This window comes from Populus alba, chromosome 1 (assembly GCF_005239225.2).
Source record: "Populus alba chromosome 1, ASM523922v2, whole genome shotgun sequence".
NCBI classification, from domain to species: domain Eukaryota; kingdom Viridiplantae; phylum Streptophyta; class Magnoliopsida; order Malpighiales; family Salicaceae; genus Populus; species Populus alba.
In genome coordinates this window covers 18,721,306-18,742,482 of record NC_133284.1, presented here as the reverse complement: position 1 = coordinate 18,742,482, position 21,177 = coordinate 18,721,306, and the positions used below count along the sequence as shown (strand labels likewise).

Here is a 21,177-nt window from a genome sequence, read left to right as displayed (position 1 = left end):
GCTTTTTTTTTTTTTTTTTTTTGTATTTTATAATGTTTAAGTTTTATTTGATGTTAAAATTATTATCTTGTTTATGCTCTCCATTTCCTTTCCTTTATTTTTAACTTTAAAAAATGTTTTCCATCCTATCTATATCTTTATTAACCTTCTTTATTTCTTAAAAATATTAAAATAAATTAGAAAATAACTTATTTATGAATGAAAATGATTATGTTATAACTATGAAGACTAACCAATTATTTATTTTAATTACTACATTAAAATCGAATGCAAGCTATGTGAAGCATCCCACTCATTTAATTAATATGTTTTAGTTAATTCATACTTAAATAAAAAAATTAAAAGCTAAAAGAAACTAGGCGTCTGGGCTTGGGTAGCCCAGCGTGCATGGCTCGTTATAAGAAAAGGTCATGGGTGCAAGCTTGTGGTAAAAAAATGGGTAAGGGAATACAATTGGTTTTGTGATTTTAAGTGGTTTGTCACCAATAAAGAGAATTGAATATCAAATTGATCTTATACTCAAAACTGTGATTCAATACAATTGGTTTTGTGATTTTAAGTGGTTTGTCACCAATAAAGAGAATTGAATATCAAATTGATCTTATACTCAAAACTGTGATTCCTAACCAACCAGCCTACCAAAATAATCCTGAGGAGAGAAAGAAACTTCAAAGGCAAGTAGAAGAGTTGATGTCAAATGGATACATACGAGAGAGCATGAATTCATATGTTATTCTATTATTACTTGTGCCTAAAAAAAATGGAACTTGGAGGACATGTGTTGATTATTGTGTTATCAATAACATACTAGCAAAGTATAAACATCATATCCAGGGGCAGAGCTAGGAATGTTTCCTGTCTTGGGCTATGATATAAAAAACACATAAATTATTTTTTAAAGATCAATCATTCACTCGGATATATAAATTTGTCAAGTTAACAATAAAGTTTTAATTCAAATACATAACATAAAATATATAAAAAATAAAATTTAAAGTACATAAAATTCAAATTCAAAATAAAAATAAAAAATAAAAATAAATTATACTATAAAAGTTGCACCCTTCGATGTTTTGTAGAATAGAATTCATTTATGATCGAATATGAATCAATATCTTTAACAAGATCTCATTCAATGTAAATCATCATAGAATCTGCTAAGAACTCCTCTTCCATTTTATTACGAAGCACAATTTTAACATGTGTCATAGCTGAAATGCTCGCTTTGTAGCATCAGTGGAAACATGCAAAGTCAAAACAAGATGAATTAACCTATCAATCAAATGATAGTGCTGCGACTTATTTGTTTCAACTGATCCTCGACATAATTAAAAAATGATAGACATATTCTGAAAGCTCTCATGATGAATCACATCAATCTGATAATGCTCTAGCTGAGATCTCAAATAATACAGCTTTTGTTCATTGAAATCTTCAGGATAAAATTTCTCAGCAAGCTTGTAAATAGCATCAACTTTAAATGATTTAAAGTTGTCTTTAGGTTCTAAAGCAGAGCTAAGTACAAGGAGTTCCACTATCCCATCACTGAATCTAGAATTTAATTCTTCCAACTGAAAATCTATTGCTGAGTTAAATATATCATAATGATAATGCTGGTAAACTGTCACTGAACCTTGTTATTGACATGAACGACCTGTAGCTGTTTTATACGAAGCATTCATATGTGGTATGTCAATCTCATATTTTGTGCAAACAAATTGCACATTTGCAGGGAGAAGATCAAACCCGGCATCTCTCAAAGTTTGAAGCAATGCTTTAGTAGTTGATACAAGATCCATTGCATTTAAGATGTTAAGAGATTTTTGCTGTAAAGCTCGACAAGGTAAATCAGTAATCCCTATTATTTTATGCATCAAATATAAGATGAATACAAATTCAAAAGATTTCATCACAATCAAACAACCACCAACTTCTCCACATATAGAATTAGAAGATCCTTCTTGAACCATACTTTCAAGCACAATAATAGTTGCACCATACATATCTATTAAGCTGTAAATAGAATAAAAATGAGAGCTCCAACAAGTAGTTCCACTTCGATGTAAATTACCAATTTGATTAGCCCCTTTACCAGTCTCATGTTCTCCAATAGCTACCATATGTGCAATTTCTATAGCCTGAGCATAATGTAACTCTGTATGACGTTTGGGAGAAGCACAAATAAGGTTGATAATGACTGTCAATTTTGAGAAAAATAACCAAATAGAAATCTCATTTCTAGCTGCTGTAACTAATGCCAGTTGTAGTCAGTGAGCAAAGCAATGTATATAATATGGATAGGAACAATCTCTGAGAAATAGAGCTTGTAGTCCATTCCATGGGCCACGCATATTGCTAGCACCATCATACCTTTGACCTCGCATATTGAAAATATGCAAGTTATATTGAGCGAACACATCATAAATTTCTTTTTTAAGTGTTGAAGAAGTAGTATCTAAAACATGCACAATACTAAAAAAAAAAAGGCTCTCGTACAAAACCCTGAATATCAACAAATCTCAAAACAATAGCCATTTGTTCTTTATTTGATGCATCTTTAGCTTCGTCAACCAAAATACAAAACTTTGCATCTCAAACTTTTTCACAAATCTTTTTCCTCACTTTGTTCATGAGAATATGCAAAATCTCTTTTTGAATAGTCGGCAAGGTATACTTTGTATTTTTTGGAGCTTTTTCTAAGACAACATCATCAATGTCAACATTCAATCTCCCTATAAGTCTTATGATCTCCAAAAAATTGCCTCAATTATTAGAAGCCGAAGATTCATCATGACCTCTAAATGCACATGCTTGTAAGCTAAGCCATCAAACACTTTCAATTGTTGTCATAAGTCTCAACTGATTTTTATGAACTTTTTCAATAGTTTGTTCATTCAACACTTTATCAATATGTCTACTTACTTTCATTAAATCTTTAGCAGATTTCACAGCATTATTATGTGGTGAAGTGGGACTTCCCACATACATCAAAAGTGCATATCTAACCCCATCATTAACCCTCTTCCAACTTCTAAAGCCTTCAGTGATGAATGTGAGATGATGAGGCACTTTGTTTTTGAAGATAAAGCATGGAAAATAAAATACTGCATCCTTTGATGAAGAGTACTCTAGCCAAGAAAATTGATCAAACCAAATGTATTGAAATCGATGATACTGTCTCCCTAATTTGATCCTTGGATACATTGCTAACCCATTTTGATATGGACCCATTTTGATATAAGCTCTTCTAATTTCATCTTATTGATTAATAAGATGTTTCCACACTGGAATTCATAACTCAGGATCTCGTTCAAGAGTATTAACATCAATTTCAACTATTTGCGATTTGAAAGGGGGTTGTTCACTATGATTTGAGACATCAACATTGGAAGGAGAATGTCCTTTACTGGTTGATGTTTGTTCATTTGGTTTAAAGAATGAAAACATAGTTTTTCCTCTCTTGTTTCCTTGATTTTCCATTATAATTTATGACCTATTCAAGTAAAAGGGATTAGGAAAGTTAGGTGCAAGATGAAAAGATACTAATGCTATAATAGAATATTCATGAAATGTAGAATATACAAGGATAAACTAGTTATGCAAACTACTAGGAGATTTGGAGAACTTAACTTTGAAATAACCAGTAAATTATTAGTACTAGACTACTAGTGTGTTAACATGTATCCATTTCTAGGGTACAGTCTACTATTTACTCCACTTATAATCTACTGTAATGAATGTGAAACATTAATTCAAAATGAAAAGTTAGGGCTTGTAAATTCTTACCTGATGATTTTATACTCTTTCGGCTCTCTATATAGATTCTTCTTCAAAATCCAAGCTAAAATTGTATATTGTATAAGGAAAGTCATCACTCTTCCACAAATCACTCATCCAACAACATCAGTTCCTCCACAACATCCTTATCCACCGAAATCAAATCTTTACGTTTAATTTGCATGTTTGAATTATGTACAGCTTGCAGTTAGTTACAGAATAGCAAAACTCCAGGCTTAATAAGCTCTTCAATCTTGTATTTATACATGCATAATGTAAATGAAAAAGTGTGTGAAGTTATCTCATTAATCTGTTTCTTATCTTTCTCTTTATGGTATCAGAGCTCTTTTTTCTCTAACGAGTTCTCCTTCGAATTTTTTTTCTCTTCTTCGCTTCTGTAATGGCCTCCTCAGCCTCTCCCCCTATTGCTATGAATACCACCCAGCAGATCACCACTCGACTCACACCAACCAATTATCCCTCTTGGCATGCACAATTTGAGTCCCTCCTTATCGGCTATAACCTATATGGTTATATTTATGGTACACTCACATGTCCCCTGTTCACAAATCCTGATTCAGCACCTACTGCTACCTCTACTTACTAGTTTTGACGAGACAAATTAATTTTGAATGTTATTCTTACTTCGGTGTTTGATTCTGTGATACCTTTCATAACAGCTTCCAAAACATCCTTTCAATCCTGGAACAAACTGACCAAGCTTTATGCCAGTCGTTCTAGAACACGAGTCATGCAACTCAAAGAGGATCTCACTTTCATTCAACATGGAACACGCACTGTTACAAAATTTCTTTATTCTATCAAGTCCATTGCCGATGAGCTTGCTCTTATTGATGCCCCTCTCTTTGCTGATGATATTACTTTCTATGTTCTCAATGGCTTAGGTCTTGCATATAGAGAAATGGTAGCCCCTATTCGTACACGTGAATCTGCTTTATCATTTGAAGAACTTCATGATCTTTTCATCGGTCATAAGTCTTACCTCAAATGCCTAGACATTATTTCTCCTTCCCTGGTTGTTACAGCATATAATACTCAGCACAAGAATCATCGTTTTTTTTATAAAAACAATCATGGTCTTCTCTTAATACAGCCATACAGAAATATGATTCCAAATCTCAACCCCGCTATTTCAGGTAGTAAAAATATACTCCTAAATGCCAATACTGTGATCAACTTGGCTATGTTGCAAAATATTGTCCTAAGTTACACACAAGGAAGGCTATAGCTAACTATACCATTACTTCTCAGAGTCCAAATCAGTGTTAGCTCATTGACTCTACTGCATCGCATAATATCACCTCTCAAGTATCCAATTTGCACTTACACTCTGAATATGATGGCACAAATGAAGTGCTCATTGGAGATGGTTCAGGTTTGAAAATCACCCACTTAGGTTCTCTTACTCTTTCTTTTCCTAAACGCACTTTCCAAGTTCAAGACACTCTTTGTGTTCCCACCATCAATCAAAATTTGATTTTAGTCCATCATTTTACCAAACACAACAATGTGTTTCTTGAATTTCATCATTGTTGATTTTTTTATCAAAGATCAACGGACAAGAGAGATTCTTCTTCAAGGACCATGTAAGAATGGTGTTTATCCTCTACCTTATCCCCGTGCCTCCACTCCTATTGAAATGGTTCATGAACACACATCTATAAATGGTTGGCATCAGCGTCTAGGCCATCCTTCCTCAAAAGTTGTAGCCAGAATGATCTCCTCATTCTCTCTTCCAGTTTCCAGCAATTCCTCTATATCTCATTTTTGTGATTCCTGTTTTATCAATAAATCTCATCGCCTGCCTTTTTATAAACATGGCCTCACTAGCTCTTCTCCTTTTGATTTAATATATATTGATGTTTGGGGACCATCACCACAAATCAGCATTAAAAGTCATAAATATTACGTGATCTTCATTGATCACTTCACAAAATATGGCTGGTTTTTTCCACTTCGTAACAAATCTGATGTTAAAGTTATTTTTCCTCAATTTCATAAAATGATACAAAATCGGTTTAATGCTAATATCAAAAGTCTTTACTCTGATAATGGTGGAGAATTTGTTGCTCTTCAACCATTTCTTACTCTCTATGGCATAAACTGAATGGCGTTTATGCCATTCCTCAACAGAATGGCGTTTCAGAGCGTTGTCATAGACACATAGTAGAAACAAGCACCACACTTCTCAGTCATGCAATTCTTCCTTCCTATTTTTGGTCTTATGCTTTTGCCACAACAACCTATCTAATCAATCGATTGCCTTCTCCTATTATTCATCACAAATCTCCCTTTCAAACCTTGTTCACAACAGCTCCCAATTATCTCAAACTCAGAACATTTGGTTGTTTGTGTTTTCCCTAGCTGAAACCTTACCACACATATAAACTCCAGCCAAAATTTGTTCCCTGTGTGTTTCTTGGTTATTCCACTACATAGAGTGCTTATCTTTGCTTCCACTTACCTACACAATGCTTATATGTCTCACGACATGTTACGTTTGATGAAAATACATATCTTCTAAAAAACATCATAAACCAATCCACTTCTAAGTCTTCCATACCTGTCGCTCCTACTCTATCTGCACCACTGCTGTAGATTGTCACACCAGCCAACCAAGCTTTCTTTGCACCAGTCTCTACTGCCCCTTAAGAAGAGCTCTCTCTCCCTACATCCAATTCGGACATTACAACTACAGTTTCTACAGTTCAGGTAAATCTTTCAGCTCCTGTTGTTTCTTAAAGACGACATAACATGACCACTCGGTCTATGAACAACATCTTTGTTCCAAAATGGCTTCACACCACCACAACACATCCATTACTTGAATCCCCTAAGCCAACATATGTTAGTCAAGCACTTAAAAATCCATTTTGGCACAATGCCATGTCCGAAGAAATCATTGCAATACTTAATCATGCCATTTGGGAACTTGTTCCTCCTGTAGCAAGTCAAAATCATATAGGTTGTAATTTTTTTTTTTGAACAAAATGAAACCTTGATGGAACCATCAGCAGATACAAAGCCCGTCTAGTCACCAAAGGCTTCCACCAAAGACCGGGTCTTGATTATTCCCAAACATTCAATCTAATTGTCAAACCAGCTACAATTTGCTTAATCCTCTCCATTGCTATCATTAGGGGTGTTCAAAAAAACCGAATAATCGAAAAAACCGAGAAAACTGATGGAAAATTAATCGAGAAAACCGAACCGAGATGAAAAACCGATTACTAAAACCAAAAATCTTTCCAATTCGGCTCGGTTTTGGTTTTACCACCAAAACTGGTGAACCGAACCAGCCACCCATAAAAATAAAGTTAGAAACGAGTAAACCACCTAGTATAAATAGTACAGTAAACCTAAACCTAAATGACATTACAATTTTCTTCTGAAGCCGCCGCTCACACCAGACCAACCTTCTTCCTTTCCCCTTCAATTTTCATTCTCTATGCCTCTTGCCCCTTGCATCTGTCTCTTCTCTAGCCTATCAATAAGTAAATAACCCACAGCTCACACCAGACCGATCTCTCTTTTATGTCCTTACAGAAATTTAGAAAATCAAACCTCGCTAGATCAAAGTAATTAGTCTTTAGGTATCGTTGACAAGTAATATTGTTTCTATTTTCTCTCTCTCGTCCTTTGCTCTTGTTATGATTCTTTGATCTTAAGAGACAATTGATTAGATCGGGTTTGATTTTTACTTTTATCTGTTTTTCTAGTTTGTTTTGTTGATTGATGTAAGTTTTATGCGTTGGTTTTGAATATGTATTCCAAATAACTGAAAAGTTGAATTTTTGTCTACACTCTTTTTCTTCGTCTCTGTGTTATCCTTTGGTCTTCTCTGTGTTTCTCTTCAGGAGTTGCAACATCAGTTTTCTAAGGTCTTGTTATAATTGCTTCTTTGCAAGCGAATGCCATAAATTACAAGAAGGTAGTGATAGAGGGGAATGAATCTAAAGCAGTAGCAGTACTAGCCTTCCAGGGGCAATCTCATTGATAATATTGATGTGAATGATGGAGATGTTGTGGTTTTGGTTTTATATTCATATTAAATTTACAATTAGCTTAACATCAGTTTGCTTTAAAATTTAAAGCTTAATTTCATGTAAGGCTAAGCCAATTTTTTTAAAAAAAAAACCCATGGGATTAGTTTTCCCGGTTTTTCCTTAAAAAACCGGATTTAACCGAACCGGACCAGTTCGGTTTGAATCGATTTCCGGTCCGGTTCGGTTAATTTTATACAAAAATACTGTAATTCGATTCGGTTGGTTTTTTGAGTCTAAACCGAACCGTGAACACCCCTAGCTGTCATGAATGGTTGGCCCTTTAGGCAGCTTGACATCAATAATGCTTTTCTTCATGGCAATCTTGAAGAAACAGTGTTTATGCATCAACCTCCGAGCTTTAGAGATACTTCCAAGCTTGACTATGTTTGTAAACTGAAGAAAAGTGTTTATGACCTGAAACAGGCACTCCGTTAGTGGTACAAAGCTCTCCAGGATGCTCTTTTGCATTTTAGATTTGTTCATTCAACTATGGACACGTCTTTATTCATCTATGCCTCTAACAATGTTCTCAGCTATTGTCTTATGTATGTTGATGACATTATTATCACAGGAAACGTCTTCATATTTGTAGCTACTATCATCAACAAACTCAATCACACCTTCTCTGTCAAAGACATGGGACATCTCAATTTTTTTCTTGGCATTGAAGTTATTCCTACAGCCAAGGGCCTTTTCCTTTCACAACACAAATACATACAAGATTTACTCTCTAAAACTTCCATGGATATGGCCAAAGACATTCACACTCCAATGTCAACCAGCACACCACTGATTTTAACGGATGGTTTAGCTTTTGCAGACAGCACAGAATATCAAAGAGTTATTGGGGCACTGCAATATCTTGGTCTGACTAGACCTGACATAGCATTTGCAGTAAATCAACTTTCCCAGTTCATGCACAAACCAACAGCGTGTCATTAGACTACAACCAAACAAATTCTCAGGTATCTTAAATAAACAATATTCCATGGGATTCTTATTCAACAAAGCAACCCCTTAAATCTACAAACCTTTGTTGATGAGGACTAGGCTGCCAACACTGATACAAGGGTTTCCATCACCGCATTTATCACCTTTCTAGGCTCTAATCCCATTTCTTGGTCTGCACACAAACAAAGAGCTGTATCGCGTTCTTCTACAGAAGCTGAATTTCGTGCATTAGCTGCTGCCACTTCTGAAACAGTTTGGCTTCACTCTTTAATCACAGAACTTGGCTTGCATCTTCAAAATCCTCCCCAAATTTTTTGTGATAACATTGGTACAACTTATTTAAGCTTAAATCCAGTACAACACACTCGTATGAAACACATCAAAATCGACCTTCTCTTTGTTCGTGATCTTGTCCAAAAAGGTCGCATTACTGTCAATCATGTTCACACTTTAGATCAACTTGCAGACTTGCTTACGAAGCCTTTTCCACGCCACTGTTTTCAAACCTTAAGATCCAAGATTGGAGTTACTAATGGTACCTCTATCTTGCGGGGGCATATAAGGAAAGTCATCACTCTTCCACAAATCACTCATCCAACAACATCAGTTCCTCCATAAAATCCTCATCCACCGAAATCAAATCTTTACGTTTAATTTGAATGTTTGAATTATGTACAGCTTGTAGTTAGTTACAGAATAGCAAAATTTTAGGCTTAATAAGCTCTTCAATCTTGTATTTATACATGCACAATGTAAATGAAAAAGTGTGTGAAGTTATCTCATTAATTTGTTTCTTATCTTTCTCTTTATATTGTTGAGAAGAAAAATAGCTAAAACCCCAATTTATTTGAAAGATATGTGAACCAATTAATTATTTATATTTAAATAGATTTTCTATAAAATATAACTAATTAATTAGTATTGCAAGAGAAGGTAGGTGGCTAATTAATTAGTGTTGCAGGGAAAGTAAAGTGGGCGACTGATGGTTGCTAATTAATTTGTGTTGTAAGGAAAAGTGGGACATTAGGTTTGCTGTGTAAAAAATAGGGAAAGTGGGACATAGGTTTGCTGTGTAAAAATTAAAAGGAAAAGTGGGTTACTAAGTTTTTTTTAACCTGGGCTATAACCCTCATTAGCCTTGTAAAAGGCTCCACCCTTGATTATATCCCTAAGCTTGATAATATGTTAGATGAATTGTATGTGTTTTGTGTATTATTAAAAATTTATTTGAAAAATAGATATCATCATATTTAGATAAAAGAAGGTGATGAATGAAAAATGTGTTTAAGACTAACTATGGTTTGTATAAATGGTTAGTCATGATTTTTGAATTTACTAATGCGCATAATACTTTTATGAGATTGATGAATCATGTGTTGCATGCATTCATAGGTAAATTCATAGTTGTATATTTTGATGATATTCAGATCTATAACAAGAGTTTAAATGAGCATGGTGAACATTTATGTAATGTACTTGATGTGTTGAATAAAGAATCATTATATGCTAATTTTAGTAAGTGTACCTTTTGCATGGAGAAAATTGTGTTTCTTGGTCATGTTAAATTCATAGTTGTGTATTTTGATGATATCTAATTTATAACAAGAGTTTAAATGAGCATGTTGAACATTTACGCAATGTACTTAAGGTGTTGCACAAGAATTGTCATATGCTAATTTGAGGAAGTGTACATTTTGCATAGAGAAAATTATGTTTCTTAGTTACATTGTTAGTGAACATGATATCGAGATGAATTAGAAGAATGTTAAAGTTATCTAAGAATGACTTACACCTAAATCGATCACTAAGGTAAAAAACTTTCATGGTTTGACTAGTTTCTATAGGTGTTTTGATAAAGATTTTAGTACTTTAGCCACACCTTTAACTAAGATTGTTAAAAAATCATTTGATTTTAAATGGGAAATTGAACAAGATAATGCATTTAACTTGTTGAAAGAAAAACTTTGTTCAACACCTTTATTTGCTTTACTTGACTTTATCAAAGCTTTTGAGATTGAATGTAATGCGTATTGAAGTAGTTTAATGTAGGATAAATGATCTATTGCATATTTTAATGAAAAGCTCGATGGTGTAGTCTTGGACTACCTTATGATAGAAGTTTCACCCTTTGATAAGAACTTTGGAGACATGTTAACATTGTTTATGGCTAAAAGAATTTTTGATTCAATTAGATCATGAATCGATGAAGCATTTGAAAGGACAGAGTAAATTGAATCAGTGACATGCCAAGTGGGTAGAATTCATTAAAACATTCTCATATGTGATCAAATATAAGCAAGGTAAGGAAAATATAGTGGTTGATGCGTTATCACGAAGGTATGTTCTTTTATTTACTTTAAATGTTAAGTTATTAAGATTTGAGTATGTGAAAGAATTGTATGTGAATAATAGCGCTTTTGCCAATGTATTTCATATATATAAAAATTTTCTTTTGAAAAGTTCTATAGGCTTGATGGATACTTATTTAAAGAAAATAGACTTTATATGCCTAACAATTTTGTGCGTGGACTGTTTGTATGTAAAGCTTATAGGGTGGTTTAATGGGGAATTTTGATGTCACTAAAACTTTGGATGTATTGCATAACACTTTTATTGATTTAAAATGAAAAAGGATATACAAAGAATATATGATAAATACATTACATGTAGAAAAGCTAAGTCTAAGATTTTATTGCATTGCTTGTATACTTCTTTGCCTGTAGCTAAGGAACCTTGGGTGAATATTTCTATGAACTTTGTTTTAGGTTTACGTATATTGAAATGAGATAAAGACTATATTTATGATTGTTGATGTTATAGTATATCATAAAATTAATGATGTAACTAACATAGTATACTTGTTTTTTTAAGAAAATAGTACAAATTCATGGATTTTCTAAGAGCATAATTTCAAATCATAATGTTAAGTTTATTAACTACTTTTGAAAGATTTTGTGAAGAAAGTTCAAAAACTACGTTGTTATTTTTAACTACTTATCATCCACAAACAGATAAGCAAAGATAATTACTAAATAGAACTATAACTACATTTTTACATTATGTCATTTGAAATAATCTTAAACATTTGAAAGATTTTGTCCTTCATTGAAATTGCTTATAATCTTAGTGTGCCTTTTACCATTTTTTTTTTTTTATTACCATTTAAAATTGTTTGACTTTAACCTATTAACTTCATTAAATTTTATCTTTTATTTGTTGATGAAAAGATTAGTCCAAATGAAAGTAGAAAAGCACAGATAATGAAGTGCATGACAACATATAGAAGAATTATCAATATGCATCCAAGGCAAATAAAGGGCATAAACAAGTTGTTCAATGATTAGATTTCAATGCATATGTAATCACCACAATTTTAAAATGTTCAGCAATTAACAATTTAACCATTTCCTCCCCGATAGAAATTTAGCTACATACATCAATCAGTCTGCTGGCGTTCTTCTTTTCCAGGAAAAGGTATTGAAGCACAGCAATGGTAATATCCATTCTCATCAAACACAAAGCGTTGTGAAAGATGAGCTTCACGGATAAGATACTCCCCCCAATCCTCTGATCCAAACTGCTTGAAAATGCCCCTTGCGTCAAAGGAATCATTCTTTCTTCGTCTCTTCCTGAAATTTTCAGGAAATCGGGCATACGAAACAGAAGAACAAAAGCCGAATGAAGCATAGAAAGCAAGTAGGCAAAAAGAAAGGGGTAAATCATTGATAGGTCCCTGAGATTTTAGTAAGGTTTTAGACTTAGTTCCCAGCATTTTAAAGCCTACTCTTCAATCCCTAAAAAGTACAAAGTATCAGCGAAAATAGAATGAGGACTGATGTCTTACTGCATCATCAAACAGTAGCCAAATATTTTTTTTTTTTGAAGATTGTAACACTTGAGAACTCAAGTCTAATGAACACAGAAAGCACAGGAACTGGTAAACAATAATTTCACCCAAAAGAAAATGCAAAACGAGCAAAAATAAATGATATCTGTACCCTTTCCTGTGCCTTGCGTTCATCACTGTGGCATGCAACTGCAATTCAAGGAGAGAACAAATTTGATATTAGTAATTCCGAAACCAAACCTATATGTAATAAAGAGAACATAAGACTGAAACAACTAGGCAACCCCACTGTCCCTTAGGTCCAGTAAGTTGTTCAGGTCCAATTGTAACTATGTCTATTATTGGACATTATTTAACTGAACACCTAGGAACTAAGCAAGCAAAATTTTCTATCCCTACTTCGAAAGTTAAAAAGCACCGCAGATAGCCGAATCATAGGTAGAAACATTTTAATAATTCCAAATATAAAATTTTCATAAGAAGCATGATCATATGTGAGCAAAAGGAGGGTAACATACCTTTAACTTCTGCTTAGCATCTTTCTCTAGAACAAGTCCAGCGTCAACAAATGCATTGATGATAACTTCTAATCAAGCTAAGGAAATTCAAAAGACTTCATCAAGTCAGAGAAACATCTTAAAATCTAATGGAGCAAAGCAGCATTTTTTTTTTTTCCTTCTAAATTTATTTCCTGTTTTCATTCCCAGGTGCAGTAAGAAGTGAAGTGGCACCAGATTATTAATGCTTAGATAATTAGGATACGACATGCACTTAAAAGTCGGCCCTCATTCCCAATTTCTTCAACAGGAGCATAGAGAACACGAGCTTTGGACAAAGACCCTCTCATGGTATCCTGCCAGTGGATAAAGAGCACAAATTTTACTTAATAGGTAATAGCTGGCATACCAAATAAATAGAAGGGCATGGAGACAGCAATCCATCCATCATACTGATGTTAAAATGTGTCGCCTTTGTTAGAAGACAACCCACTAGAACTTCAAAGTATCTAACCCTGAGTTACCAAAGATAGAGTTCGAGATTCAAAAGGCCACTGTATCCTACTGCAGAAACAAAAACATGAAGAAACAAGTCATGTTCTACTTACCAGCCCTTTAAGCCTGATGGAGATAGGTTGATTATCCAAGGCATCGATCACTTTTGATGAGATACTCTAAACACACACACAAATATTTATTACAACCACCATTAGTTATTACCTATCTTATTTAAAATAAGCATACCTTTAAGACACCTGAAGCTGCATTGACTCGCTCCTTGTTCCACAACTTCAACATGAGTACAGTCAAGTGAAACGTTGTAGGTTTAATAAATATGGATTTGTCTATTCCAAAGTCTGTCACGCACAACACAAATCAGTAAGATTTCATTTAAGTAGATGAGAGTGAAAAAAAAAGAGTCCTAAGAGAAATAGAAGCAAAACAGTTTTGGTAAAATTTGATAACATTAAAGTTGGCATTTTATCTCATCTTTTTCTGTGATTATGAACAAGCAAAAATGGATTGTCAGCAATTTTATACGGCCCATAGTTTAAAAAATTGGTATAGAACTATATGCTATTATAGGGGCACCAGAATAATCTCTCAATTAAACTAATGAACTCAAAACCTACCAGAAGCATTAGGCAACCTCGGTGGTTTAGGAGGATAACTAACAAAAGGAATGCTAGTTAAATCCACTTTAACATGTTTTTCATCTTCAACTTTGAGTTCAACAGCTACATCACGTCCTTTAATTAGTTCCTGACCCTTATTTTTGATGTCCAAAGTGTCTTCAATAGAATCACTTTCCAAGTTTTCATCTGCAGAAACATCATTAGTTCCCAGTATGGAATTCTGAAAATTGACTAGCTTATCAGTCAATTCAGGGTATATTGCCAATGGAAGAGATATAAAGTGAGAGTAGTCGAGACTTGATTCAATCGCCTGTGATTTTAACCACAAATAAAGAATATGTTAGCAATCTGGCAAGCATGTATGTAGAAAAAGAATAACTGATGCATTCCAAAACAAAACCAAATAAGTTGTATGTCATTTGCACAAGAAAAAAAGATGCATGTCACATGCATCCAATGACGAATGCCAAAACCTGACATTGAATAGCAAAGCACACCTTTTTACTCCCCACATACTTTTCTCTCCTCGATAGTCGCCTAGGCATTTATTAGACTATGACTACATTACATGCATAGAACAAGTCATGTACTACTAGAATACCTATGAGAAAAATTAACCATCAAACTAGGTCTCAAATGTGTTAAATGTTACTGGAATGACACAAAGGAACACGTGAATTTTGTAAACCACAATGACTGGTAACTGACCTCATCCATAATAGCTTGTATCTTTTTAGAAGCTCTTGTCACACAATCAGTTGAAATGCCTTCAATGACTGCAAAGGATAACATGTCAAGTAGTAAACAATCACTGCCATTGTTGTGATCAGCAAGTTTGAATCTATTGATCAAAATTGTCAAATTCAAGCATCATGCTACCATCTTGGAAGGCATGGTAACAGCCCAGAAGTTTCAAAATGACTAAAGCAAGACATTTAATTTCAACCAGGACAGCTTACCAATAGATTCTTCCTTCTTTGATGACGGAAAAACAATTTTAACTCCCATCTCTTCTTCAATCTTTTTTTGAGTGGATCCTCTGAGGCAGGGAACTTATAAGTCAAAGTGAATATGGATGTAACTTAAGTTCAAAATAATAAAATAAAATAATTTGCTGAAATCCATACTCTTTTCCTTTGATGAACCGAATAAGAGAGGCACCCACCTTCGAAGAAAAACAAAGTGAGATAAAAACTAAAATTAAAAACAAATGCAAGGATAAAAAAAAAATATTAAGAGCACAAGAGAAGAAAATTAAATAGCAAAATTACAAGATGATAAATGTGCTAGCAGGTAGAGGTAGAGTGGACTATTAATGACATGATTCATAAAGGGGTTCACAGGGTCTAAGTGTCAAATGCTTAGAATATTTAGGTTTCATTTTAAAGGTTGCCTCAGTTGGAAATGATAGACAGTAATATTGCCTTCAACCAGGTGACAAAGTTCTTCACCTATAATGTAAAATCCTGGAATGCTAAAATCTAGCAATGTATTTCAAGGAATTTGAGAAATAGAAGAGAACTAGACAGCGTAGAATGCATTACTATCAGGGTGATTAACACAGTAAGAATAACACATAAGATCAAAGTTGAGAGGAGCCAATAAAAACTACTGTGAAAACTACACAAGAGTTAGTGGAGGCATCTATACTTAATCCCTAACATGGCAACATTGCACCATCAGATATTCTATGCACGATAGAATACTTTATGGTAACAGAACATTCCGTGGAACTGGTCCTTAAGAAAGAAAAACATGTACTAATAAAAAGAAAAACTAAAAATCGAGAATGATGGCAACCATTCATGTTATTCAGGTCAAATTCCTTGCATGAAAATTCTCCATAAGGACCATTTGAAATAACTTATATCATGCCTCAGTTACATTCAACAGTATTCAAAGAGAAAGATCAATGATCCTTTTATATCTCTTCCTTTGGGTTTAAAATCTAATAATACACTGTTTAGAGTCTTTAGACATTAAGAAAAGTTAAAACTTTTGGGAAAGCTGTGCAAAAGAAACCATAATCAAGCATAAACCTACAGCAGGTATCAGAAATGTATATTTGAAATGATACTGAGATGCAATGTGAATAAAGCCTAAATACCAAACACCCAAACAAATGAGAAGTTTTACTTCAAAACGAGAGAACATATCATGTGCCCAAGCCAAAACCCACTGCAAGAATGGGCCTTCATAACACTGTCCTTAAAAATGGCTAAATTAATTGAAGTTTGACGAGTAAAAAGTTACCTCAAGCAAAAGTGAATGCTTAACAGTATCATCCAACACACCAGCACTGATGGTTGAATCACAATTATCAGTCACCACTTGAGCAACCTTTATCGTTTCTTGAACATGATCTCCATCTTCTAACTCATTAACAGAATCTTTGGCCGTGGATTCTACAGATTTACATTGAATAACCCATAAGCAACACCAGAATACAGATGGTTTACAACAACACGAACTCCAATTAGTAATGCCAAGCTTATACTCTTAACATAATGTTTCGAAACACATGGCCAACTATCAGTTGAATAGCTACAGGGTCCAAATAGGAGTGCTATTAGTCTTATGGTTAAACATAACAAAATGATATTACAATAACTACAAGTTGAATGGCATGCACCATTGAAATTGCTCTTAAAATTGAAAACGATCCATAATCAACAAAAATGTTGTCTTGTAATGAAGAAGAATCCCTTCAAGAAATCATCAAAAGGGCACTTTGTGCGCTAAAAAGATTGAAGAAAGAAAAACAAACCTTGAATGTTAGAGACAGAGACAGAGACAGAGACCGGTCTCCATTGGCATTGGCGAATACCACCTGCTGATTTAAGCTTCTTGTTCCTATCCATCCTAGCATCCTCCTTCGCAACGCCACTAATCCTCTTGTTAATATTAAATAACAACTCACAACTTACTACCACTATAAATAATAAACATCAATAAACCTTATAAATTAATTAATACAACGAAAAAAATAATTTATTAAAACCAACCTCAAAGTAAGTAAGTGGATTCGATTTCAGAAATGGATTCGCGTATTTGAGAGCGCAATCAACTCTGTTCCCCCACCCAGAGGTAACATGTTAAAATTAAAAGAAAAGGCTAATATTTCTTAGGAAACAAACAGCGCGAGTGCGTATTTTACCCGAAGAAGAGAGACCTGCTGCTGCTGCAAGCAATCATTCCTCACTCCTCACTCACTCTTCTGTTTCTTCACCTCCTTCCACGACTGAGTGGCCGTTTGGCGCTGCGGTTGCGGCAGCGGTTGAAAACAAAAGCTGAAGTAAAGTGTCTGGTTAATCCAAACTTTTCATTTTTTTACATGGGCCCCACCTAATAACTGAGGTCGAACCTCAGCTCATGAGAAGTAGATTTTATCTGCTTCTCCTGCGTTCTTCTCCTGCGATCCTACCTGCGTCTTCTCATGTTGGAGAATGAACTCTCCACTGTGCACTTAAGTGAACAGTGGAGAGTGAAATTAATTCACTCTCCACTGTTCACTTAAGTGCACAGTGGAGAGTTCCTTCACTGTTCATATGAACAGTGGAGAATTCTTCCACTGTTCACATGAACAGTGAATACCGGACCTGGTTCTGATCCAGTAAAAAAAAATATTTTTTATTTTTAAATTGTGTTTTATTTTAAAAAATTAGTATTTTACATTATCCAATAACACTATATAAATTAGAAGAAGATCGTTTGATGACGTAATATTTGTAGAATTTGATCACAATCCTAATTTTTATTTCTGATGATATTTTACCTGATGTTGTTGCGCGCTTACAAAACCAATAAAAACTATAGTCCTTATCAGATGTATTTTATACGTGATGGAATGTAAATGGTTTAATGAAACAATAAAAATATTTTATATAAAATATTATTTATTTCATGATGTAATAACAATAATTAAATCTACAATATTTAAATTAAAAACAATATATATATATATATATATATATTTTATAACCTCAATTTGAAAAGCATTTTTTTAACCAAACACATTAAACTACTTTTTACTCAACCTCAGTTTCAACCACAGTTTTAACCAAACACCTATTTTTTTCAAACCAACCTCAACTAAAAGTACTTTTTATAAAACAACTTTTTTCAAACCACAACCACAAAAAGCTACCGCAATACCAAACACACTCTGAAACTCCAATGAGAGAAGTTTTTTCCTTTTTTCATAGATTTCACTTTCACCCTTACAGTTTTTAGATTTACAATATTACTCTTATATTTCCTAGAAAGTTCCAATATTATCCACTAACCATTATAAACTTGTATATTATTATGGTAGTAATTATTTTTTAAAATATTATTTTTATTTTTTTTTATTTTTAATATTAAAATAATTTAAACATAAAAAAATATTAATTTTTTATATAAAATACCGTTTGAATCATTTTTCTAAACAGCACTTATATAACCTACTTGTTGAGTTTTGTTTTGTTTTTCTTTTTCTTTTTTTTTTCTTTTCGTGAGATATTTATAACATGAAAATGGAGAATACAGAGGAAAATGAAAAAAAAAAAAAAAGTAAAATTTGAAATGAAAAAGGTGAAAAAAGAGATTAGAATTGGGTTAGTTATTTACAAGCAAAGGACAAAATTGACACTTCTTAACATAAGCTAAAAAGTGCTTGAAAAAAAAAAGGTTAACATTTTATTGGAATAATATAATAATAATTTTATTATTTTACAATTTTTTATTAAACTGACTATTAGGAATAATAACATCTTTTCACAAAGCTCATTAGTTATTTTTAAATTAATCAAGGATAAATAAATATTTTTGCATTTTAAAATATATTAAAATGACTAAAATATCTTTGAAAATAAAAATTTTAAAATAAAATTAGCATCCAAGAGCTTTTTTGCATTTTCATAGTGGTTTATTTTGTTATAATCAAGTTGAATAAGAGATAATTTAATATTTTAATAAATATAAAATATATTTCAAAACAAAAGGAGGTGATGGTTTGCTCCGATGGCCAAAAATCATTTTCTATCGTGTCCTTGGAATCGTCACGATATCTTTTTCATGATGGGGGTGGCAATATGGCGATAGCGGTGGGGTGGTTGTCGCCGGTACTTTCTTTCTTTTTCTTTATATTCTCTCTTCATCTCTTAAAAGTTGCACAAGCTATTCAAGATCTCTAAATTATCATCTTATTTAGTGATACTTTGACCATGTTCCATATTCTTTTGAATTTTAATTTTTGTTATTTATTCTTTTATAAAAATTTGATTTCTTTTCAATTTCATTCTTCAATCATAATTTGTAATATTTTTTTTGTAATTTGATCCTTGTTTCTTTTCTTTATGTTTTTTTGTTGAATTGATTTTTCTTTTCAATTTCACTCTTCAATAAAAAAATTGTAATTTTCCTCTAAGTTATTTTTCATTTCAATTTTGATCCTTATTCTTTTAATTGCTATATTTTTTTTTAATTTTGGATCCTTTTGTATAATATTTTTTTTTTCAATTTCATCATTCAACATTTGAGTGGTTGAGAATTGTGCTTTGTAGTTTTTTTAGATAAGATGTTTATAGTCTAATGACCTAAAGTCATGAGTTTGAAAAGTTAAATCAGGTTAATAACACCTTTTTTCTTACTTACTTTCTCTGCCAATTACATAATTCTTCGATGTTGTTGTTTTTTTTTTTATATAAAAAAAAAGGCTTTGTGATTTTCATGTTTTCTTTTATATTAGGTTATCCTAATCTCATTACATATGATGTGGGTTTGGTGGGTTAATCAGGGTTGGTTCAACTCTTATTACCCGGGTTATAAGATTATCATGCTAACTTAGGTTGATTCAAACCTTTTTTTTTAATCCTTTTTTTTTTAATTTTATCATTATATATTTAATTAGCTATAAATTATCATTTTTCTCTTTTGATAAAAAGCTTTTTTTACAGGTTATTGTGATCATTTTCTTTTTATTTGGTTAATTTGTTATCATTATCTATTTTTTTTTTATCATCTATTTAAAATAAAACCAACTATTTGACCTAGTTGGATAATTTTTTTCTTTTCTAAAACACGTTTGCATGTTTCACATTATTTTTAAGAAATAAAAAAAACCATGTGTCATAGCACGGGTCCACATCTAGTAAAAACTATAGAACTAATATTATGATATTTGGAAATATACGAGTAGAAGTGAAAACATATAGTTGTAAAATCCAACCAGGTATATTCTAGGTTAATCTTTTCTAAAAAAAATTAATAAAATAACATTGTTTTAATAAAATAAAAATAAAAATAGTCAATGAGTTCAAAGTCGGGTTTTAACAAAGTTAAACTCAAGTTAATTAAGCTAGTGAATCAACCCAAGTTTTTAAACGGCTTAACAATATTTTCTTCTTCTTCTTCTTCTTTTTGTTAATACAGACCAATCCAATTCTCAAGATTGACTAATTGCGCGCCCATCCAGGTTTACAACGAGCAATGTCCAATCTATAGGGATAAAAATATATTTCACCTTTTTTTTTTTTGAATAACTACAAATTAGCCTTGAAAATTGTTTGTTCAACAAATGAGCCCCCAAAGTGATAGCATATGGAATATTACAACTATAGTTTTGAAACTTGGCCCAGCCCGGTGGGTCGACTTGGGTTGAAGAAAAAAAAAAAAAAACCTAATGTGACCCGGCTGACCCAACAAAACCCGGCCACAAACTCGTTGACTTTTTTTTTTTTTTTTACTAAAATGAAATTGTTTTATGTTTTTTTTTTTAAAAAATTTTGACCCAATAATCCAATCAAAATCTAAAATCTAGATATTGAACCGGACCGGAACTTAAAACTATGATTAGAACACGGGAAGTAGTATGAATTTCGTGCCCAAAGCATTTCACACTTGAGAATAGCAGAGAGATG

At 32.7% G+C, this 21,177-nt stretch overlaps 1 protein-coding gene across 4 annotated transcripts; it reads right to left on the bottom strand.

Moving 5' to 3' along the window:
* Positions 1-12,065: 12,065 nt before the first annotated feature.
* LOC118046196 (uncharacterized) lies at positions 12,066-18,500 on the bottom strand. Of its 4 annotated transcripts, none has more exons than XM_035054994.2 (15): positions 18,445-18,500; positions 17,433-17,520; positions 17,281-17,344; positions 17,043-17,169; positions 16,529-16,680; positions 15,403-15,440; positions 15,235-15,314; positions 14,984-15,051; positions 14,273-14,585; positions 13,884-13,996; positions 13,748-13,813; positions 13,405-13,495; positions 13,161-13,225; positions 12,794-12,831; positions 12,066-12,424 (listed from the first exon to the last, which is right to left on the bottom strand). In XM_035054994.2, the coding sequence occupies exons 2-15, from the start codon at positions 17,468-17,470 to the stop codon at positions 12,232-12,234; spliced, it is 1,446 nt and encodes a 481-aa protein (XP_034910885.1). In that variant the 5' UTR covers positions 17,471-17,520; positions 18,445-18,500; the 3' UTR covers positions 12,066-12,231. The 4 variants fall into 4 exon arrangements, with proteins under 4 accessions (XP_034910885.1, XP_034910886.1, XP_034910884.1 ...); XM_035054995.2 differs by having other exon boundaries at positions 13,161-13,228; positions 17,043-17,148; XM_035054993.2 differs by having other exon boundaries at positions 13,161-13,228; positions 18,445-18,499.
* Between the last annotated feature and the right edge of the window lie 2,677 nt (positions 18,501-21,177).